General features: G+C 37.3%; 1 protein-coding gene and 2 pseudogenes across 1 annotated transcript; 2 read left to right on the forward strand and 1 right to left on the reverse strand.

The window, feature by feature from the left end:
• Positions 1-4,451: 4,451 nt before the first annotated feature.
• Positions 4,452-15,220, reverse strand: LOC106418736 (annotated as a pseudogene).
• A 3,596-nt stretch (positions 15,221-18,816) lies between these two features.
• LOC106418793 lies at positions 18,817-21,181 on the forward strand (annotated as a pseudogene).
• A 904-nt stretch (positions 21,182-22,085) lies between these two features.
• LOC106418974 (glycerol-3-phosphate acyltransferase, chloroplastic) lies at positions 22,086-24,846 on the forward strand. Its single transcript, XM_048738559.1, has 13 exons — positions 22,086-22,465; positions 22,632-22,729; positions 22,805-22,891; positions 22,960-23,057; positions 23,138-23,195; positions 23,276-23,377; positions 23,451-23,512; positions 23,612-23,722; positions 23,798-23,876; positions 23,951-24,070; positions 24,144-24,257; positions 24,342-24,492; positions 24,580-24,846. The coding sequence occupies exons 1-12, from the start codon at positions 22,180-22,182 to the stop codon at positions 24,489-24,491; spliced, it is 1,365 nt and encodes a 454-aa protein (XP_048594516.1). The 5' UTR covers positions 22,086-22,179; the 3' UTR covers position 24,492; positions 24,580-24,846.
• The last annotated feature ends 386 nt before the right edge of the window (positions 24,847-25,232 follow it).

Genomic DNA, 25,232 nt, shown 5'->3' on the forward strand with positions numbered 1-25,232 from the left:
TCGGTTTGCTAGGTCTGCTTATATAGTTAAGAAACAATAGATCGAGATAGGGAAAATGGGATAAGACTTAGTTCGCTAGACTACCCACCTAGATTACGACAATCTCCAAATCGTTTTTATTTCTTAGTACCTTCCTACGAAAACTCCAAATCTGATTTCGAAAATTCCTAAGTCGGACATACCTCAGTTTCTCAAAGATTCGGGTTTGCCTCTTCTCTGTTTTGCTTGCTTATTCCCACTTCCTCTTCTCGTTTTTGTCCATCCCTTGCAGATAGTAAGAATATTGATTATTCCTAGTTTTCTCTACTTTCCTGGCCGCATTTAGGCTGAAGCATATCTTGCAGTTTTGGTTCGGTGATCCGTATTTTTCAGATCTGGGTTTCAGTTTCGGTATCATTGGTTTTACATAAATGAATAAGTATCTTGTCGAAAGCCTTTTGGCGTTTTAGAATTAGCTATAGGCGATCAAAAGCTGCCGAGGGAGATCAAAAGATGCCAAGGGCGATTATGAAGACTTGTTGGGAAATCGGGAAGAATCTTTGGACGATGAGGCAAAAGAGAGAGAATGTGAGACCGTGGAGAGAGGCTGATAGGAGAAGTTCACTTTTCAGCTGTCGCTCCATCTCTTTCCTTCTCTGAAAGTCCTTTTGTACGATCTTTGTTCGATTTTTGAAGGTTGCCGAATCATTTTGAGTTTTATTTATGAGCGTCGTTTCGTAAAATGTTGTCAAATTTAATTTTATGAAACTTTTATTATGAAAAATGTTGTCAATTTTAATTTTACATAAGTTGTTTCACAAAAATGTTATTGAGTTTAACATAATCAAGCAAGATATAAAGATAATAAATTGCATAATTAGATTAGAGATTAGAGATAAAGTTTGTCAAAATGTATTAATACCTAGAATGTTTGTTATTCCACCAGAAACAAGATTTTCATTTAGGATGCGGCGTAGACAATTTCCACTTGATGTTGCTTTCACTACAATCATAAACAAGAACCAAGGTTATTTTTCATTTTAGTGAGCATAAGCAATCAATTTTGGTCAATTTTTTTACATTTGTTACATATACCTTAATGAAACAACCTTGTTATCTCTTTATCCCTGATCCATTCCGGGCAAACCTCTTCCATATTATAATACATTATCAAAATATTTTAACAATCTAAATATCACTAGCATTATAATTGTTTTCACTGCCATCTCCAAACACAAACATATACAATCAATGTGGTGAGCGATTAACAATACCTTATATGTACAATTCAGGAAACGCCAATAAAACCAGAGGTGAACCAGCTATCTCGATACATATACCATATACATATATCTGTCTTAAGACCTGGTAATGTTTAGTAATACAATTACTCGTGTATCTCCTCAACATCCATATAACATACGTTATATACGGTCTACTGCTCGTTATAACATGCATTTACAGCCATAGGAGTGATTTTGTGATTTTGTTTCTCTTGTATAAAGCACAAGCTTCACACTCACATCCATAGGAGTGTTCATTGGAGAATAATCTCACAATTAAACTTCTTGATAACTTTTTGATGTAATGAGATTATGTCAAAGATAATCCTTTACTTGTATGTTTGATTCAAATTTCAAGAATTACATCCACTTCCTCCATGGCTTTCATTACAAAATTTTATGACAATAAAACTTCAGTACGCTCTACTTGTCTAAGATTCGTGTCAAAGATAAACATGTCATCAACATACAACCAAATAATTATTCTATTATAAGAATCATCAATTACTTTATGAACTCTTATTCTACTGGTCTACCTAAAACCACTTGATAAGAAAATTTCATCAAACATTTGATGTCACTGCCTATGTGTTTTTAGCACATACAATGATAAAACCATTGGGATGCTTCATATACACCGGTGTATGAAAAATCAATCAATAACCTATGGATCATGGTCCATAACACCAGCCATGAACAATATGTTGTCCACTCATGAGGGCTTGGTCTCAACCACCAGCCACTTGCATCCATACAAATCAACATCTTGCATGATGCAAGTCTCATTCCAGTGACATTACGTTCACACCTTTTGGTAATGTTATATTCATACCCTTTCGGTCACATTATATTGTACCTCTTTGGTGACGATATATTCACACTCTTTCGGTAACGACAGGTTCGCATCCTTTCGATGACGACACATTTGCATCCCTTCGGTAATGATACATTTGCACCTCTTCGGTGATGACATGTTTGCACCCCTTGGTGATGACACGTTCATACCCTTTCAGTGACGATTTTTTATTCATACTCTTTCGGTGATGATATGTTTGCACCCTTTCCGTGATGATATGTTCGCTCCCTTTCTGTGATGATACATTTGCACCATTTCGGTGATGATACGTTCACACCCTTTATCGTACATTCGTACTCTTTCGGTTATGATACGTTTGCAACCTTTGAGTGATGATACTTTCACACCTTTTCGGTGACAATAGTTTGACACCTTTTGGTGATGGTACATTGAAGCCTTTTGATGATGATACGTCGCAGCCTTTTGATGATGATGATGATACATTCACACACTTTCAGTGAAGACAGATTCGTATAATTCAGTGAATCATTACGTTATTAATACCTTCCAAAATAATCAGTAAGCTTGCAGAGGAGATTCTAGCAATTAGAGCATAAGTATCAGATTAAACGATATCTTATGTTTAAATAAAGCATGGGATAACCAATCAATCACTAAAAGTGTCGAGTTTCCATCAACTTTCATCTTGTTTTTGAAGATCTTCTTACAGCTTTGGAGTCTAAAACCTTGCTATAGAGTAGAAAATTCGATAAGATCATACAATTAATTATTCATTCCTTGTAAAGAAACGTCTTAGACTTAATAATCTCATAAAAAATTGATCATCACTTTTAATATTATAAAGATGGAACTAACATATGTTTTTGAGAATATAGCTGCAATGTATATGATTGTCACTCCCCCCAATTAAGTTTCTTCATTGTTTCCTAACTTGTTCATTTTCTATGCTGAGATATAAAATTACAAATAGAGTTCTCCATGTTTATATGTATTTCTTTAAGGATCTTTGATGATTTTTAAACAATAACTTATATTTTTCTCTACCAATTGTAGTTTGTGATTTATGGATTGTTGTTATTTTTAATTGCTATCTGAAAATACCAACAACTCATTATAGAGGATTAAAGTTTATAATGGTCAACATCAACAGTTACAGTTGTTACTCAAAAATTACAATTGTTAACACTAGTGGTTCATCACCAATGATTACAATGTACAATCACAAACAATTGTAGTTGTTCATTTAGACAATAACAATTGTAGTTGTTTATTTCATTCAAATTATTGTAAAGATTAACTCAAATCTATAACATATCATAATATCTTACTCTTTTTGACATTAAAATGTCATTCCATTTCCAAACTCATACATATCTACTAAATTGTGATGTAGAAATCTAAGCACCATCAACTAAACATATGGCCTGCAAGAATATGGATTAGGAAACAATACTTTTTCGCTGCCCACTTTCGGTAGATACTTCATTCGCATCAAACCAAACATAGCATTTTTCTTCTGCATGTCTGATTAATTCTGACTGACCTCGTCAATCATTCTAAATAATTTATAATTTTGAACTTTACAAAATATCAAATTATCGATGGATATAGATTTATTTCTAGTGTCGGATATTCAATATTGGTTTTCCTTTTGAAAAGGTGATTCATATTTGTGAAAATATTAGACACTGGAAACTATCTAGGTATAAAAGTAGTAGATGATAAGACATGTCTGTAAAGCTAGAAACACTCGAAAATAGCATGATTAATAGTCTCATCTAGTTTCTCACACCTAAGAGCATCTCCAACTTCACTCTATTTTTCACACTAAAATAGAGTTAATAGTAAAAAATGCTCCAATGATACTCTATTTTTTACTCTATAATAGAGTGAAAAATAGGTTTACTTCAAATATAGAGTAATTTGTTTTTTTTTTTGTTCATCACTCTATTTTCTACTCTAAAATAGAGTACCATTGGAGCAAACTCAAACTTTATTATAGAGTTACTCTATTTTAGAGTAAAAAATAAAATAAACCATTGGAGATGGTCTAAGATAATCTTTATTGAATCGCTGTTTCGATGATGTTATATCAATTCTCTAATTGACACATTTTAACGAAAAGCCTCTTAAAATAACAGAGAAAAATGATGACGAAAGTGGACGAGTTATAGTCTTTTATATATATATATATAGTTCATTCATAAGCCTTCAGAGCACTGGACTTGAAAATTACTCAACGCTAGTCTAACAATGTCCAAGTGAGGGTTGCAGGTGAGAGCTCAAGCGACAAATTTTTTGTCAAGACTAAAACGAGTTCCACAACAATGTTTTGCAGCTAATTAAAGGAAGACCTAACGACATCAATAGTCTCAAGTTAAACATCATCATTAATAATAAATAAGTAGGATCTTTCACGACAGAACATTTAACTACAACCCAGAAACCAAAGGTCACTAAACATAGATAAAGATTCATTATATTATTTTCTTTTAACACCATTTTTTTTCGAACACCAAAAAGATTGGGCTTATTGGCCAAATAGCTATATTTGAGTGATAAATTAAATGAGTAGCATTGATTTTGACATAATTCAATGTCAGACTATTTGAACACATTTCATCCGGTTCTATCCTTTTTCATAACAGGTTTCCAGTTGCAAGTGAAAAATAGGCGACGTCTTTCCTTTTGTAGCGTGTTTATAATCACATATCAAACATCCACGTCACATGTTCATTAACCACATATATACACCGAATGTTCTATTCCATATCGTTGAAATAGTATAAAATTATAACTCCACTCATAACCCTAAATACTAAACATTATTCCAACCCCTATATACTGAATCCTAAATCTCAATCACTATGCAACACCTAAGTACTAAACATTATCTCAATCACTATGCAACACCTAAGTACTAAACATTACCCAAACCCCAACATCTAAAAAAAATATACAGTAATATACATATGCACGTATTTTTCTACTCCATGTCACTGAAATAATATAGAAGGACGCAACAACATCCACAATCCTTAAATACTAAACACTACCTCCAATTCATAAATACGAAACTCTAAACCCTAATTACTAAACTCTAATTATTAAACTCTAAACCCAAATATAAATTATAAACCCAAGTATAAATCTTAAACCCAAATAGAATGAAACAAAATACATAACATAGTACATTAGTGAAATTATGAAACATATATGATTTCATGGAATAAGTTAATGTTGATCCCAACCATACCCTTCACCTACTAAATACTAAATCCAAAATCCTAATCACTAAACCATAAACCCAAAAATAAACTCTAAAACCAAATAGAATAGAACAAAATACATAGCATAGTACATATATATTGGTGAAATTATGAAACATATATGATTGCATGGAATAAGTTAATGTTGATCCCAACCATACCCCTCACCTACTAAATACTAAAACCAAAACCCTAATCACTAAACCCTAAAGCCAAATATAAACCAACTCTAATCACTAAACCCTTACCCAAATATAAATCCTAACTCAAATATAACCCTAAACCCAAATAGAATGGAACAAAATTAAATAACATAGTGGTGAAGTTATGATGCATATAATTACATGGAAGAAGTTAATGCTAACCCCAACAATACCCCTTTGTCTTCTAAATACTAAACCCTAAACTATAATCACTAAACCCTAATCTAAATATAAAATCTAAACTCAAATATTAAAATATAAAAAGTACATTATATTATGTAATATTAAACTATATTATGTAATATTAAACTATACAATATAGATCATAGTGAGATTTTTACATGTTCAAAAACATGTAACAAGAACTTTAAAAAATTAAAACTATATTTCTAAACAAAATAAAACATTTTTTAGTAATAATCAAATGGAATGGAACATAATAAAATAGCATAGTAGAAGAATATACACAGTTCATCTTCTCCGATTAACTTTTGTGCATACACCACACGAGTCTTTGAAACTCTATTATCCACTACAACCCTTCACCATCAATATATACAATACAATTTCATCAATAATTCCAAAATTTTGAGAAGGAAAAGAGGCTCGGATTGCTCCTTCTCTACTTCAACTGTAACACGTCGTCTCACAAGCGTTTTCTAAGATGTGAATAAAATTAAGCCACAATTTACTTTTACACATAATAATTATGAATTTTAATTTTTTTTTTCTGCAGGTTACGCCGGTTGCAAGAAGGGACAATACTGTATTATTATATATATTTGACGGTGTGTATAGAAAAGTTAGGGAAATTGGTTGTTTGGTGAATTATGCTTTTTTTCCTTGCTATACAGCCCAATTTCCCAAAAAGATTCATTATATATATAATAAAAGTTAAAAGATTCTTTGATCAAAAAAAAAAAAGTTAAAAGATTCATTTTTTCTGATATTCGTCATCATCGTATCCTTTTGATATTCGTCATCATCGTATCATCATCCAACTTAACTTTACAACCCACCTCCACCTTCATTGTCTCTCATGCTTCCAGGAATCACCTTCAGTTTGTACCGAAGTCACAAAAAAATACCATCTCTCGTTTTGTTAACTTTCTCATTTCACTTTTACTATAACGAAAGCTTTACTCCTGCTAAACTTGCCTGGTTTTCAAGAGCTGTTAAGGTTGATCTAAGCAGATCATCTCCTACAACCCCCCGAAGTTTCCTTATAAACTCTGCTCGCGTCATCCTTTTTTCCTGAAACAGAAAAAAATAATCTTAAAAGTTCATCTCTCAATCATGCAAGTCTCAAAACTTATATAGCAAACTCTCAAATCAGTTTCTACCCTCAGTTGTTGGAAATCAGCATTGATGAAAGGCTTGTCTTTCTCTGCAACCTTATGTGAGATTGCCGCAAACAGAGTAGGAAAAGGCATCCATGGAGATTTGGGTTTTGTCATGCTCGAACGGACACTGTTTGCACTCCTTGGACCTCCTTCAGGCCTCTATGTTTTTTAAAACAACCAAAGTATAGTTATTCATTCCCTTTGCTACGATCATAGAAAGGAAAAAAAAAAAACTAAAAGAACCAAACTCACGGTTAAGTCTAACTGAGGAAGATCCTTGGGTCCTACTTCCAAAGTGACACCTGAGTTATCATGCTTAGCAACGAAATTACCTGCAGAAACCATTGTACGTCATCGACTTTTTATACAATACAAAACAGAATCTGATGTATCGAAATACCCATTACGCGCTCGGATGATGAAATCACAGACATGTCTCTTCAAACCGAATGTGTTATAACACCGGAGGTCATTAGGTTCTATCACACAATGGATTTTTTTTCTTTCTAAATTTACCAGTTGAGACCTGAGCTTCAGCCAGGTCTCTCTCTCTCTCTCTAAGTTGTCTCCCTTTCAATGCGTCATCAGTAATGATTTTAATTTGTGAAAAATTCATATACGAGGCATGAAAATAGAACAGGGTAATCACCTTGAGCATTGGTGGGATCAGACAGCTTGAACCTAACAACATATTCCGGGAATACATGAGTGTTCATATTCATGTTCCAGACAATATAATTCTTCGGATTCTCGACATCATCAACTCCATTGTCATATTCTTCTCCACCAGAGAAGAACTGTGCTTTATCACCACGAAGAAGCTCCATGTTTCCCATTTTCGTCAATATCACAGTACCTAGCACTGAAACAAGAGATTTTGAGCTCCTAAACAATAGAAACGAATAAATTAATATAATGCAGAATCGATGCTAGACCTGAAGTAAGGGCAGTCTGCAGCAGTTAGATGTATTCCAACACCGAAGATGGACTTTCTAATAAATGCTCCTCCAAGTCCCTGCATCATAACCGAAGATAGAACATCCCTCTTTGCAGGAAGCCATGCGTATCTAACGTTTGCATCCCCTCGATGTTTCTTAGTGATCTCAACCTGCTTTTGGAAAAGCCCTAGACGAGCTTCAGCAATCTCACTGGAGAAACGCCCCACATCCAGCACGGCTACATGCCCTAGAGATGATGTACCTATATCAAACATTTTCTTCACGGCATCTTTATCAAGTCCTTCAACTCCGGCATGCTTGATATTAGAGACATCTATAGCATCCGTCACATTCCAGTTCACAACAGCCGCTTCAATCTTGCGACTGCAGCTATCCTCTGTTGGAACATCATCCATCCTGTCACCAGATTCATCACTGCACTCCTCCAGATTCAACCTAGGTGACTCCCCACCATTAACATCAATCTCAAGGTGCAACTTGATCTGATTTGGAGCACACTGTGTCGAATTCTCCACGCAGTTAAGATTGCAGCAATCGTTTCTCTCAGCACTCTCGTAAATTTCAGGGAAAAAACATTTGCCTCCAATGTCAATCCATGCAAGTGGAGTCTTTGCCCCTGTTTCCAACTCTAGCCTATGCATATGCAAGAAATCCAAAAGAAAATGATGACCGCACCACTCAAACTCAATTGCTGCCCTCTTCTCATCTAACTCATTTCGGATGGCACAGATAATATGATGAGGCAGATCACTCCACTCGCCCTCCTCGTAGATCATAACACGCTTTGCAATCCCAGTCTTCTTAAAATAAGAGTAGTATCTGACCAGCGACTTCCCATAAGCACTAACCTTGTGTTCACCTTCCAACTTCCTTCTTTTGTCAGGAACTTGGGTCTGCGGGTTTGGTGGGAGCTCATCTTGCAGCTTTCCGCAAGATACTCCAGTAACATATGCAGCACGCTTCCTCTTCTTGCTGAAACCATCTTCACACCTACTATCCAACACCTTGAGGATCCCGGGTTCCATTTCTATATATTAACAACGCTAAACTGATACACTTTGGATGTATCAAACGTGTAACTTAGAAGAAAATAGGAAGAACGAACGTTGTATTAATCAATGAACGAAGTACAGCGAGTTTTTCTTTGGAGTTTACTCACTCTCCTTCATGAACAAGATTGACAATACAACTGATACCCATTTCTATTCTCCCCTCTCTCTACTTATACTACTCTCCGTATGGTTGATGACCTCCTCATGCTCTTCACCTGACCAACAAGATCACGTGCTCTGTCGATGACTCAGCATAATACCGTTATTCTTTTATTCCTTATCCATAAAGCATCACTCAATGAGTACCAACACTCATGGGCCAAACTCAGACTGTCCTTCTGTCACTCCTTTTGGGCTCTGCGCTTGTACTGGTACAAGATAGGAGGGTGCACTGCTTCGTACGTATCAATACCATCCCCTTCGAAATTGACCTTGTCCTCAAGGTCAAAGGTCGGAAAACGCTTCGCTATCGCTGATGCCCACTCCCACGTACACTCATGACTAGGAAGACCCAACCATTTGATCAACACCTCACGCTGCCCAGTACGACCATTAACCCTTGTTTCGACCACTTTCTCAGGCTGCACCAGCAATTCACCCTCACTACTCAACTGCGGGGGTAAGGGAGAACTGTCGGTAGTGTCGCCAACGGCCTTCTTAAGTTGCGAGATGTGGAAGGTGGGATGAATCTTCGCATCCTCCGGTAGCTTGAGCTTGTAAGCCACCTTACCCACCCGTGCTTCTACCTAAAACGGTCCATAGTACCTTGCCGACAGCTTCTCATTTAAACGCCTGGCCAAGGAACGTTGTCGATACGGCCTTAGCTTGACGTAGACCCAATCACCAACAGCAAACTCAATCTCCCTGCGATGCTTATCAGCGCGCTCCTTCATGATCTGTTGAGCGCGATGAAGGTGCTCCTTTAACAGTTGTAAAGCTGCGTCTCTGTCCAGGAGAAGGTCTTCAAGACCCGCATTCGAGGTTGAGCCATTTTCAAACTTCACCCACGACGGGGGATCACGCCCATAAAGAGCCCGGAAAGGGGTCATCTGGAGTGAAGAGTGAAATGAAGAATTATAGCTGAACTCTGCCCACGCTAAATACTGAAACCAAGTCTTGGGTTTATCCCCCGCAAAACAGCGCAAGTAGGTCTCCATGCTCCGGTTAGTAACCTCGGTCTGTCCATCCGACTGTGGGTGATACGCCGTGCTAAAACAGAGCTTGGTACCAGAGAGACGGAACAGCTCCTTCCAAAAGGAGCTCGTGAAGACCTTGTCGCGATCAGAGACAATGGTGCGGGGAAACCCATGCAGACGCACCACCTCCTGAGTGAACAACATAGCCACATCTGTTGCAGAAAAAGGATGACTCATCCCGATGAAGTGACTGAACTTGGTCAATCGATCCACTACTACCATCACTGTGTTTTTCCCTTGAGAGCGGGGAAGGCCTTCAACGAAGTCCATTGAAAGGTCTTCCCAAACCTGTGCAGGAACCGGCAGTGGTTGTAGTAAACCTCCCGGAGCCAACGTCGAGTATTTCTGGCGCTGACAGACTGCACAAGAAGCAACGAACCGGCGAATGTCAGTCATCATGCCCTCCCAGAAAAAAATCTCTCCAATCCTTTTCTGTGTTTTGACAACTCCTCCATGACCTCCAAGCTTCCCATTGTGATACTCAGCCATTATCACGCCCACTAATGAGGAAGACTGTGGAACTACCAGCTTCCCTTTACGCAACAGTCGACCTTGAATTAAAACAAAGTCAGGGTGCTTAGCCGGATCCTCCTTCCACTCCGCAATGAGCTGTTGTAACCCCTGATCTTTGTCAACTTCGCTAGCGATCTCCTCCAACTGCAGAGCCTGAACCACTGAGACTGCAAATAACTCCTTGACGCCCACAATGCGAGATAAAGCATCAGCTGCCTTATTCTCTAAGCCCGGCTTGTACACAATCTCAAAATCAAATCCCAACAACTTGGTGAGCCATTTCTGATACTCAAGGTTGACTTCCCTCTGCTCCATAAGAAACCGCAAACTCTTTTGATCTGTGCGTACCACAAACTTCCTGCTAATCAGGTAATGACGCCACTTTTGAATTGCAAATACGATCGCCATTAACTCCCTCTCGTAAACGGACTTAAGTTTCTGGCGGTCGGTGAGAGCTTGACTAAAGTAGGCAATAGGTCGGTGATTCTGCATCAAGACTGCTCCTAACCCCACCCCGGAAGCATCCGACTCCACCACAAATGTCTCCTCGAAATTTGGCATTGCCAGAACAGGTACCGTCGTCATAGCGCGCTGAAGGGATTGAAAAGCCCGAGCTGCCTCAGCGTCCCACTGAAACTGGTCCTTCCTGAGCTGAATGGTGAGCGACCGGGCAATGCTTCCATAATCCCGCACGAACTTCCTATAGTAACCGGTGAGGCCCAAAAATCCACGCAACTCCTTCACCGTTTTGGGTATCGGCCACTGGAGCATTGCCTTGATTTTCTCACCATCCACCGCTACGCCTTGCCCCGAGATTATGTGGCCCAAGTACTCCACCTACGAACTGCCAAACTGACATTTCTTCATATTCGCATACAACTTCTGCTCCTCCAAAACTCGTAACACGATGGTCAAGTGCTCCTTGTGCTCTTCTTCACTGCGGCTGTATACGAGAATGTCGTCGAAGAACACCAACACAAAACGACGGAGATACGGACGGAAAACTTGGTTCATCAGGGACTGAAAGGTAGCCGGTGCATTTGAAAGCCCGAAGGGCATCACCAAAAACTCATAGTGTCCATCATGTGTGCGAAATGCCGTTTTCGGAACATCCTCTTGTTTAACCAATATTTGGTGATAACCGGACCTCAAGTCCAACTTCGAGAAGATGGTGGCGCCGTGAAGCTCATCCAGTAACTGATCAATCATCGGAATGGGATATTTGTCAGCCACCGTTACTCTGTTGAGCGCTCTATGGTCCACGCAAAACCTCCAGCTCCCGTCTTTCTTCTTTACCAAGAGTATCGGACTGGAAAACGGACTTCCACTCTCCTGTATTATCCCAGCTGCGAGCATAGAAGCTATTTGCCTTTCGATCTCCGCCTTCTGCACCTGCGGGTAGCGAAACGGCCGAACACTCACAGGTCGTGCCCCTGACTCCAAAGTGATTCCATGCTCTTTCCCACGTGAAGGAGGAAGCTCCGTAGGTTCCTCGAAAACCTTAGAGAATTGTTGTAACAACGGTCCCCAACCTCCTGTCGTTGTCACCCCCAACGCGACTTCCTCCCTTTGAATACCTCCATATTCCACGATAATCCCTTCTTCCTCCTTGCCCAACGCCTTCCACAACGACTTCAACGACACCTCTGCAGAGTGCAGGCTCAAATCTCCCTGCAAGGTTACCCATTTATCTTCCCACCAGAATTTCATTTGTTGGACCTTCCAATTGACCAACATCTCGCCCAGAGTATCAAGCCACTGGATACCAAGAATGACGTCAGCTATTCCAAGTTCAAGTGGCAAGAAACTCGTCTTGATAGTATACGAGGGTAACTGCAGCTCCAACCCTTCGATCACACCCTTTCCCTGTACTTTAACTCCTCCCGCAACCAGCACTCCATACGAACCGGTAGAACTCGCCGTGAGCCCCAGCTTCTTGATCAAGTTCTCGGACACAAAGTTATGTGTCGCCCCACTATCGATCAACACTACCACAGATGTCTCACCAATCGATCCCCTAAGTTTCATCGTCCTGGGGGACGCAATGCCTACCACGGAGTTGATGGAGACCTCTGCCACCATCACTTCAACTCCCCCGGTGTCGGTAATCAGCTCGCATGGTTCCTCCAACAGCTCCTCCTCAATGCCGTTTGGATGGAGAATCAAAACGGTCAACTGAGCCTGCGCACAAGGATGATTTGGGTGAAATTTCTCATCGCACTTGAAACATAAGCCCTCCGCCTTCCATTTCTCGACCTCCGTCGGTGTCAGCCTCCGAAAAGGGGGTTTCAGCCTCCCGTGCGTCTGCTGAGCCCTATTGCCGTCATTACGCTGGGTCGTAGGCCCGACATGGGCCTTGCTCTTTTGCTGTTGGGTCTGAGGCTGTCCAGTAGTCGCGGCCTTGGATGAGGAATGGTGACTCCCCGAAATGGCCTTGACTGTACGAGGCCCACCAACCTCCTCATCGTTTTCCCATTCCTCGACCTTCTTCGCCATTTTCATCATCTGATCGAGATTACGCGGGTCAAACATCTTCATACCCGCGCGAATCTTCGACTTCAACCCATTAGAGTAGGCGATCTCCAACACAGAATCGGCGATCTCTGGTGCGTAAGAAGCCAGTGAGATGAACTCACGGTTAAACGCTTTCACCGTCCCGTCCTGCTGAAGAGTCAAGAGCTTCTCCGCTGCTGTCACATCGATAATGGTAGAATATTGTTCCAAAACGCGATGCTTGAGCTGACCCCAGTTGCGGAAAGGGTTTCTGCTTCGTTCCCAGCGGAACCAAAGCAACGCGTCACCGGTGAAACACAAACGGACCGCCCTCAACTTTTCCTCCGCCGTGAAGTCACCCAGATCGAAAAACTCCTCCACTCGTAAGATCCAGCTTTCCGCCTCTTCACCGTCGAACGTTGGTAACTCCAAGCGACGAGTCTTCCAAGGTGTGCGATCACCCAGAAAACCCGATCCTTGACCCCCCAACCTCGACCGCTGGAACGTTCCTCCCGACCGGAGAACGGCGGTGGTGACCTCATCGGACCCCAACGATCGTCTCCCTCATGGACTCTGCTCCCGATCGTAGCGCCCGATCCACTGGGTTCATACATCTGGCCCTTCCCTTTCTCCAACGTACGTACCCGAAGTTTCTCGTCGTCACGTTCCTTCTGCTCTTGCTCCCAACGGCCAAACATGGTCGCGAGTTGTTGCTTCATCTCACCCATGGACAGCTTAAGCTCGGAGATATCGCTCATACCCTGCTCCAGGGACGAGATCCGGCTCGTCTGCTGCTCCAAGGTAAGCTCCAGATCCGATTTTTTTGGTGGCATGGTTCCCAGATTCGACTGCTCTGATACCAATCTGATACACTTTGGATGTATCAAACGTGTAACTTAGAAGAAAATAGGAAGAACGAACGTTGTATTAATCAATGAACGAAGTACAGCGAGTTTTTCTTTGGAGTTTACTCACTCTCCTTCATGAACAAGATTGACAATACAACTGATACCCATTTCTATTCTCCCCTCTCTCTACTTATACTACTCTCCGTATGGTTGATGACCTCCTCATGCTCTTCACCTGACCAACAAGATCACGTGCTCTGTCGATGACTCAGCATAATACCGTTATTCTTTTATTCCTTATCCATAAAGCATCACTCAATGAGTACCAACACTCATGGGCCAAACTCAGACTGTCCTTCTGTCACTCCTTTTGGGCTCTGCGCTTGTACTGGTACAAGATAGGAGGGTGCACTGCTTCGTACGTATCATAAACCTATAACCTTGAAAGAACAAGACAACTGTAACTCTAACTCCTTGTTAGTCCTAAAGATAGCGGCCTTACGGACAGCATTATCAGACACTGCAGAAAAGAAATGGAAAATATTAAATATAGTCGAAGAGAAACTCAGTCACATTTTACACAGAAATGAATAAAAAGAAGAGATATAAGAAAAGAAAAGCTTGAAACTCACCCAACGGTAACAGTTGACGCCTCACGGATAGATACAAGTGTGTTCATCTTCTTTGCAATAGAAATACACAATCAGAGAAGAAACGACACCGTATTAATATGTTTACTACAGCCGTTGGCAAGGAAGTTTCTGCAACACATAACCAAACAAAAATCAATCTATCAACACCGTTAACAGCCAATTAAATCTCTTTTTTCATTTGAATCAGAAACAAGTCAATTGCAGTTTCATCGAATTGAACCCAGACGACTCAAATCGATTCGGAATCAAACGAATCTAAGCCGATCTACCAGAAACAAATTACTGAATAACGAAATTAACCTGATGAAATTATTTAGATCGATCGCTGAGGCAAGGGTTTTCTCTGCAAAGGAAATCACGGACTGGGATAAGATGATATGTGGTTTTATAGAGAAGAAATCCCTAAGCCTGCGATGAGGAAGAAGAAACTGTTTCGACTCATTTATATATCTATCTTCGGCGAAGTTTTTTAAGTCGGCGGTTCCTGAGATTTCTTTCCTCTTCTCCTAACTAAAAATTTGCTTGGACGAAAAGCAATTTAGTTGCGTTTTGTTAAGTTGACACGGCATTCACTTTCTATAAGTGAAAGTCGAAATCTTATTGGGTGGTGACATATTGATAATGCACGGAGATATCAATAGATATGGCGAATAAATAAATGGAATAATATCATGAGATTGAAAGTTTAAAACCATAGGAGAATTAAATTATTTAATTGTAATATAAGGGGAAAGATTATTAAAATGAAAATCATAATATGTGTTGTTCATACAGAGATGGATCCGACCGTTGATGAGATTGTTGTGATGCTACGGGTGAGGGGCCACTCGAATGGAGGATAACTGTGGGAGTATATATTGATATTTTATTGCATATAGATTTACATACTCACTGTGAGATGATCAATAGAGTTTTACAAGCCTAGCAAATAGATTTGTGTAGCTATTGGGAGATATCTTAGAAGATTGTTGGGTTCGAATACTAGCAGCGGATTGAGCGGTGTAAGACAAGCGGATTGAATACTACTGTAAAGTTTACGTATGGTTTGTATAATAGAAATATATACTGAAGAACAACTGCGGTTCATCTAAAATAAGCAATCCATAACAAAGTATGAATGGTGACATATGTATGAATAGTTTAAATACGGGATATATATATATATTTATTTATATTTTACAAACTAAAATCAGTTATACTAAAATAATTTTTTGTTTAAATATTGTATATATCTAAACTATGAAATTTAATATGTTTCTATTGAGATTTTATAGCCAATATTTTATTTAAAAAAAATAATTTGTCTTTAAAGAAAATTAATTTAATAATTTATAATTGCGTTAGTTGTCTGGAAGTTTTAAAATTTTGATTAAATTATAATTTTGTTGATAAATGTAAATATCTAATAATTAATTTTACCAACTAAATAATACATATTAAACTTTAATTGATGTTTAATGTATATAAAATATTAGTTAATTGTTGTAGTTGTATTCTTTTCTACATTTTTAATAATTAAAACAATAAAAATTACAATAGCATAGTCTCCTAACCACACCAAATTAATAGTTTTTCAACTCTAGGTGCGGTCAAAAGCTAAAATATACCTAATTGCATATGATTATTTTATATTTAATAATAACTTAAATAAATATTTTTTACTGTTTTTATTGTTAGAGTTATCTAACCACATCTTTTATCTTTCTTTTTGATTTCAACTGCGGTTACATAGTATTTGTTGTCCCGCACTCTTTTTTCCTTGGAAAATACCTTAAGATAGCACTAAAAAAGTTTCTATCACAAATATAGACTATAAGAATCAAAATAACCAAAATGTTTCATTAAAGAAGTAAATATACACTTATACGGTTATACCCCTAGAGTTAACTAATTCAAACCTTGGGGTTTAGAGTTAAGGGGTGGGAATTTGGGTTTGAGGTTTAAAATTTTATAAAATAGAAAATAAATATTAAAAATTTGAAAATAAAAATTTTTAAAATAGTTTCAAAAAGTATTTTCGAATTACAAAAGGAAAATTTGAAAAAGCAAAAAAATAAAAAAAAATAAAAAAAAAAATCAAAAAAAAATCTTTGAAAAAAAAATTAGAAAAAAGTTTGAATTTGAAAACATATAATCTAAAACTATAAAAAAAATTATTATTTTTTTATTTTTTATTTTTATATATCTAGGGTATTAGTGTTTTTTTACCTATTAAATGAAACATTTTGGTCATTTTCTTCTTTGTGGTCTATTTTTGTGACCAAGACTTGAAAACGATGAGAATTGCCCTTTTTCCTTTCAATTAATATTTATTTTATTTACAGAAATGATAGCAAAAAAACATCTTGAATGTTTTCGATGTGCGTTTCTTTTCTCCCACTGGTACCATTCATAACTTTTGAATAGCATAAAACTTCAAAAATATTTTGGGAAAAACTTGAATGGTCATTGTCTAAAATTTAAATTTTTTTAACAAAGGGCAATATGACAAGTCCATCTAACCAATAGTTTAACCACATGCAAATTAAATTGGTTGTTTAAATCATATAAAATCCAATAAAAATGTATACATACCAAATAAATCAGAAAAATTAACCAACAGTTTGTTCCAAAAAATTATCTCTTCAACTAATTGTAGCTAAAATTGGATGTGTGGCAGTTGAGGCCAAAAGCCATTGTTTGAGAGCTCAACTTCACAATCAAAATGATTCAGACTATCTCGCTGGTAGAACTGAATCAAACCTAAAGTCGTTGTTTGATAGCCCAACTACAAAATACATAGAATGAATCCACTTGAAAAACATTATAAGATAATATAAACTCATCAGCAATTGCTTACACACGTTCTTGACCATTATTTTCTTTATTTGACTTTGTGTCACTAAGGTTACAACCATCATTCTCATTGTTTCTGTTTTCACTCTCATCATCCTCAGTGTGAGCATTTTCATGCTCCATATACACTTCAATAAGCATCTTTAATGGCGCAGAATTACACTTTTTTTTTTGTCACTTACGCATCATTACACATGTTCTGAAAATTTGTGCTTCCATCACATAACACCTTTAGATCACTCATCTTTTCGTATGGCAGCTTGTACCAAACTCGTTATTTGTACATAACCACTATTTCGGCTGGACTAATACCACTAAATAGAGTTTGAGGCGCGGTTTGCAGACAATGAATTTTCCCTCCTACATAGCAAGTTGCTCATTCTTTTTGCTCAAACCTCCTTTCATAGTTTACAGTGAAAGTGGCGTTGTTGTCACCACTACAACATTACAAAACAATATCAGTTTCAAACAAAAACACAAAAGAAACTTCATTGACACATTTTATCGAATATTTTATGTGCATTATATTTTAATAGTATTACTTTAACATTCTTAACATGAATTTGCCAAGTCATCTACTGTGAACCCTAATTTATATGTTTCATACATTTTCTTCTATTGGTGATTTAGAAAGGAGGGATACCTTGTATCAGAGATCTCAAATCGATGTTGCTCTTGATGGTTACTCTGATTATGTCTTTTGCTTTCTATTTTCTCTGATTATATCTGCCGATTTGTCAACAAATTCTCTTATGTTCTTGCATGTTCTTCATTGCCTCTTTCGAAAGAGAAACATTTTTTTAATTATGTTCAATTGGACAGAACAACGTCTTTTCAATATTTTTTATAACAAAACAGTGTCTTTACATTTAAGAATTTATTTTTATATTTTTTAATTAAAGCAAATAAAGTGACTATAAAGAAAAACCACATAATCAATTCAAGACAGACATGTCAGCTTTCATCATGTTTGACTAACGGAAATTATGTTAATGTATAATAAGACTATTGTTTGCGTGTTCATGTATTAAATTTAAATTTTTGATTAGTTGATTTATGTTTTTGACCATGTAAAGTGTTTATGTACTGATCGGGCCATTGACCATAGTTGATGTAGAAATTAGTTGATTTCTCCCTTTTCGTCGTCCTGTTAATAACCGTCATTTTTTGGAAGGGGTTTACATCTGCTGTATAAAACAGATAGGCCCAAAAAGTTAGCCCATTTTATAATCGACATCGTAGAGAGGAGTTGGGATTTGGGAGAGAGTGATTAGTCTTCTAGACTCGTGTAGACGACTAAGGGAGTAAAAGGAGGAGGAAGAAGAAGAAGAAGAAGAAGTGAATTGGGTTTGCTTGTTTGATCTTTGAGAGCAATGGTGAAATCGACGAGTAAAGATATGCTCAGGATCTATTATGTTCTCTTCACTCCGCTTATTTAGCTACTCCGACTAATCTGAAGATTCACCATTATTTGATTTTCCTTCGTTCCTTTTGTTTGCGAATCTTCGACGTGTACGTCGTTTTCGCCGTCTCCACTGCTCTGATCCAGGCACTCTAATCGGTTTGATTATATTTCTGCAATTCTCGCACCAGTTTCTACATCTTATGGATCTATGTAATGTATCAGGTTAATTATAATTTATTTGGAATTGTTTTACCGTAATCTCGAACCTATAACTTCAAACTGCAACATAGTTTCATAGTATTTTCTGTCCATATGGGGCTTGTTCTCTCATGCAGTAGTCTTTCGTTTCAACCAATGTTTTTAAACCAGACTCGGACACTGAACCGGACGACTTACCAGGTCGTTGGGTCTCTAGTTCGACCGCGGGTGAACCGCGGGTTATTAAATGAATTAATTTTATTATATAATAATATATTAGCTATGAAAATAAATATATAAAACTAAATTTTAATATTTTCTAAATGTTTTTTAAAACACAAAATAATAGTTTGAATATGTATATATTTTATGTTTAAAAAGTATTTAGAAAATACTTAACTTTAGTTTTTATATTTTTATTTTCATTTGACATACAAAATATCAAAAAATAGTTTACACTACTTAACATTTTCTATAACAAAGTAAGAGTTATGACATTTAAAAAAATCAAGATATAAAATTCATAAATATTTAAATGTCTAATGTGAATAATAAATTAAACTTCAAATTCAAAATAAACCAAAGTAAAAGATCATTGTAATAAATTGTCACTAACGGAAAGAAACTAACACCAAATAACATCAACTAATTTTGGTTCTCTCGATCATCGTTCACTTCATTTTCTTCAGGTGGCATAGTGAAATATTTTTCAAAATTTAAAAATCACAAATATAAAACTGAAAAGGAAAAACCTAACTTTTTTTTGTCAGCACCTAACTTCTTAATTGGAAACCTAGAATATAAAACATAATTTAAAAACTAAAAAAAAAAAGAAAAAGTTATTTATTGGTTCAACCGTTGGTTCAACCAGTATCGGGTTCCAGGTTTTAGCAGGTTTTTGCAGGTTTTTGTGGGTTTCTAAATATTAGATTTTCCACAAAAGCCAAACCAGATTTTTTTCTTGGTCATCGGGTTTACCGGTTCAACCGCGGGTCCGGGTCGGGTTTCAAAACACTGGTTTCAACACTAATGAAATGGTAAAACTTTATGTATGTTTCTTCCACTGATTTGTCTTTGAGGAAATTAAACATCTCACGTTCTTTGTGTCTTGATTTATTTCACCAGCACAAAAGATTTATAGATAAGTGATTTGATTTCGCTGTTGCTCTGTTTTTGTGCAGCTTAAAATCCTTTTCGTTAGCTTACTAATAGGCTGATGGCCAAAATATCACGCACGTAGCAATAGGTTGTTAACCTCTAGAGATTTTCTTGAACATGTGTCATATATGGCTTTGGTGGGATCATTTTCGTTCAACTCATTCCTATTTGGAGTTCTCTCTTGTACTGGGACGGCTTTTCTTGCTAGTAGGTTTAACGTTTCTTTACAACTTACCGTACTTGGGAGAATGTATTGAAACTAACAGTCTTCTGTATGTTCTGCTTATAGTTTGCCTCTGGATTCAAGTGAACAAAGAAAATAAGAAATTCAAGGTAATTATTTTCTGAACAAATTTAGATGAAGGTTTTTTCATCTACCCACTGTTTTTTCATCTCCCTCATTTTCCCCATGTTTAGTTGATTAATTTATATATCCATCCACGTTCAAACATTTTCATTCAAACCTCAATGACACTGTGGTTGTAATGAGAAGGTGCTCTCGTAATGTGGCTATGTTTCGGAATAAGTCAGTTGTTAGCTATATGAGATAAGAGTTTGGAAGGGAATTAGGTAGACAATGTTTACTTTGAGCATTCTGAATAATCTTGGGTTCAATTGGGGTTTGTGGAAGAGTTACATATTCCCGTGAATAATTCATTTGTTATAGGTCCCGTGGATCACATTGAAGAAACATACACTGTTATTATCACGCAACTTCTATACATTGCCTTTGTAATGGATCTCTTTTTTCCACACATCCAAAAACACAATCAATTCATTATATAATTATTTGCAATGCATTTTTTGATATTGACCTCTTTCCTTTGTATACTCCACAGGATTTGGCACCGAAACGAGCATTTGCAGATTTTGTTCTCAGCAATTTGGTCTTCCACTTGGTGATCATGAACTTCTTTGATAGGTGTCCATCTCCTATCTTAAATGTTGTTTTCATGTCATGCAAAAATGTTGTTTGAGATATTTATATTTCTGTCAAAGAATCAATTTTTTGTCTCTCAGTAATATTATTTTGACAAGTGTCAATATTTACGGCTTTCAAGTTGGTGTGAGTTCAGGTCGCTGAACAAATTCACGTACGGAGAATCTAATAATCAAAGCTTATTTACTAGTGTATAAACATTAGGAGCCAGTATGAAACACTGTAGTTTTCATTACGTGTAGACACAAATGTGACTTGTTCAACTAAATGCCATCCCATTTTACAAAAAAAAGAAAAAAAACAAAAACAAATATAACTAAGGGAAATAAGATATAACTAATTTAGTTTCCACAATTAATTAATGTACAATGGTTAGGTGATTTTGTTGTTGTAGGCTGTGACATGAATTATATTTAGAAAGTAGATATTGTTGTGTGTGCACACAAATGTGACTTGTGCAAGCCAAAAAGGCAAATACAAGTACGGACGCAACTAATAGGAGAAGGTATTTAAGATATGAGGTTTTTAATGTGGTCCTCTTGCCCCACTATATTCATATTTTACGGTTCCTATTTAGAAAAAACAACGATTTTCAAAGTTAATATCATTTAGAAGAAATGAATTTTAATATAAATATTATTTTATTTATGTCATATTTATTTCTCTAAAAATATAAACCATTTTTATCAAACTAAAAAAAAAAACTTAGAAGTTACCTATATATTATTAGATAGTGTTAAACTTTTATTTAGTACTATTTATTTATACATTTAAAGTTTATTTATTTATTTCGGAAAATAGTAGTTTTACAGGGGCGTTCTCTCTAAAACATTTTCAGAAAAGTTATAGTTATATTTCTAATTTTTACATTCATTCCTTTTTATTCCTTTATATATATATATATATAATATTATTATGAGTTTTAGATTTGGTGAAAAAAAGATTTTGAGTTGAAAAAAAAAAGAGGAGTCCTCGTGGGATAAATAAACAAGTGAGGAAGCGATCTCCATCACACACACACACACACACGCTTTAATGACTCTCGCATTTTCCTCCTCCGCCGCAACCGTTGCCGTTGCTTCTGCAACCGTAACCTCCTCCGCTAGGGTTCCGACTCTCCGCGGCTTCGTTTCCTTCAGATTAACCGCCAAGAAGCTTCCTCTCCGTTCGCATGGCGGCGGCGGTGTGAGAGCGATGTCTGAGCTCGTTCAAGATAAGGAACCCGTCGTCGCCGCTACCACTTCTTTCACTGATGCTGAAGACACGACCCCGAGTGACCTCAACCATTCCCGTACCTTCTTGGATGCCCGCACTGAACAAGGTTAGTCTTCTTCAATTCTTAGGATTCAGAAGCTATGGTGATTGTTCGTTTCAGAGTATACGAAACGTTTATTGAAATGGAGAGCTTCATCGAGTGACCTGTTGACGTTTCTTGAAGTAATCGTGTTGTTCTCTTCGTTTCTTTTTTTTTTTTTTTTGTTTTGCAGATCTTATAGATGGTATAAGGAAGGAAAAAGAAGCTGGAACGTTGCCTCCTAATGTTGCATCTGGGATGGAAGAGCTATACTGGAACTACAAAACTGCTGTATATTTTTTTTCATCACTCCTTCCTTAGTTAACAGAAAGGAATTGAACTTTTGCATTTCAATAACTTTGGCAGGTTTTGAGTAGCGGAGCTTCCGGGGCAGATGAGACTGTTATTTCAAACATGTCTCTTGCTTTCGATCGCATGCTTCTTGGTGTTGAGGTAGTCCTCTTTTTTACCATTGCAAATACTTTTTCTAATCATCTAACTTTCTGGTGTGGATTTTTCAGCATCCTTATACTTTTAACCCATATCATAAAGCAATCAGAGAACCTTTTGACTACTTCCACTTTGTCCATACTTACATCCGTCCCCTCATTGATTTCAAGTAAGCTGCAATTAGATTTCTTTTTTTTTTTATTTTATTCTTGACATCTACTAACAGCTTCTAAATTTACTTTTATGCAGAAATTCTTACGTTGGGAATGCTTCTATTTTCTCTGAGCTGGAAGACAAGATTCGGCAGGTCCTCTTCCCTCTCTCTCTTATGCTCGAGTTGAATACTTTTTCGTTTGGGAATTTGATTGTTTAACTGGTTGGTTTCAGGGACACAATATCGTGTTAATATCAAATCATCAAAGTGAAGCTGATCCAGCTGTCATTTCACTCTTACTTGAAGCACAATGTCCATACATAGGAGAGAACATTGTAAGCCTTCGAGCCATGTTCTGAGCTTTACGCTACTGTCTCTATACTTATTCTTTCTCTCTCTTTCTTGCAGAAATGTGTGGCAGGTGATCGTGTAATTACGGATCCTCTTTGTAAGCCGTTTAGTATGGGAAGGTATCGCAACCTTTCTTTTGACAATGGTATGATACTTGATGGGGTGAAGTGTAATATGAGCAACCTTGTATGACTTCTGGGATTTTCTCCTGCTTCCAGGAATCTGATATGCGTGTACTCGAAAAATCACATGAACGATGATCCTGAGCTTGTTGATATGAAAAGAAAGGCCAACACACGAAGCTTAAAGGAGATGGCTACACTGCTAAGGTAATTGGAACTATAGTGCGGGTCTTTTTATTAGATCCATGTTATTATACTAATGTAGCATGAATCACACTCTAGGTCTGGCTCCCAACTTATATGGATTGCACCAAGCGGTGGAAGGGACCGCCCAAATCCTTCTACAGGGGAATGGTTTCCTGTAAGTTAAACCAAATGGAATGCATCTGTTGTCTGGTGGATATCATGTAGATACTGATCTAGGATAATGTGCAGGCACCCTTTGATCCTTCTTCGGTGGACAACATGAGAAGACTGGTTGAACATTCGGGTACTCCTGGACATATCTATCCAATGTCTTTGCTTTGCTATGACATCATGCCCCCTCCACCCAAAGTATTGCTAACTCACTCTATCTCTCTCTCTCTCTCTCTCTCACTCTATCATCACCTTATATTGCCATCTACAGGTTGAGAAAGAAATTGGAGAGAGAAGGTTAGTTGGGTTTCACGGTACGGGACTATCAGTTGCTCCTGAAATCAGCTTCTCAGACGTCACGGCAGACTGCAACAACCCTAACGAGGTCTCCTCGTCTCTTACTCAAATCAGTAAACTTATTGATCTCATCATTCATCATGACTTAACTTTCCTGTTGTTTGTATGGCAGGCAAAAGAAGCATACAGCCAAGCTCTGTACAAGTCGGTGAATGAACAGTACAAGACTCTAAACTTTGCAATCAAGCACAGGAGAGGAATAGAAGCCTCAACTTCAACGGTCTCTTTGTCACAACCCTGGAATGAATCTCTCAGTGTTTAGGGTAAACCTTTCGTCTCAAAAGTTTGTAACTATACATATATATATATAAGAAAAAACCCATACCGGATTCTTGTTCATGTATCTGCAGGATACACAATCAATGGAACAAAAGTACGAAAATATACTCCAAAGCTTCTCCCTGATGAAAGAACTAAACAGGGTAACCCTTTGGTTTTTAACGTAGGAAACAAAAGTTGGTTTGTGTACATATGAATAGCAAGCTCTTGCTAGGCTCTTTTTAGATCACATATGCCTTCTTCATATGTAATATTCTTTTTTTTTTTTTTTTTGGGGCTTCCTACTATATAGAACCGAATGAATAATTCACAATATCAGTTTTATGCGTCTTACTCTACTTCTCGGCTTACTCATCTTCATACGTCGAGAGAGTGCGTCGTGCTTACTATTTGTTACTTGGCAAGTTGAGTGTCTGGTCTGTTTGGATCTGATGTCACAATACTCTCAAGCCTCTGTTTATCCTCTTTCCACTATCCCCTCTCCCTAAATAAACACACACTCAAACTAAACAAAAAGCAAAATCAGCGAGGTATTGAATATATCTTCTTCTTTCTTACACTGAATTAATTAAAGATGAGATACCTGTTTGAGATACAGAGCTACCAAAAACGCAAATGTCCCCTAGAGCCAAAAGCCATCAGAATTACAAGAATTATATGGGACCAACCTTAAACTATAGACAACAAATGATCAAAGTAAAACATGATAGAAACCTAGAATCAA

Source organism: Brassica napus, chromosome A8 (genome assembly GCF_020379485.1).
Source record: "Brassica napus cultivar Da-Ae chromosome A8, Da-Ae, whole genome shotgun sequence".
In the NCBI taxonomy this organism is placed as follows: Eukaryota; Viridiplantae; Streptophyta; class Magnoliopsida; order Brassicales; family Brassicaceae; genus Brassica; species Brassica napus.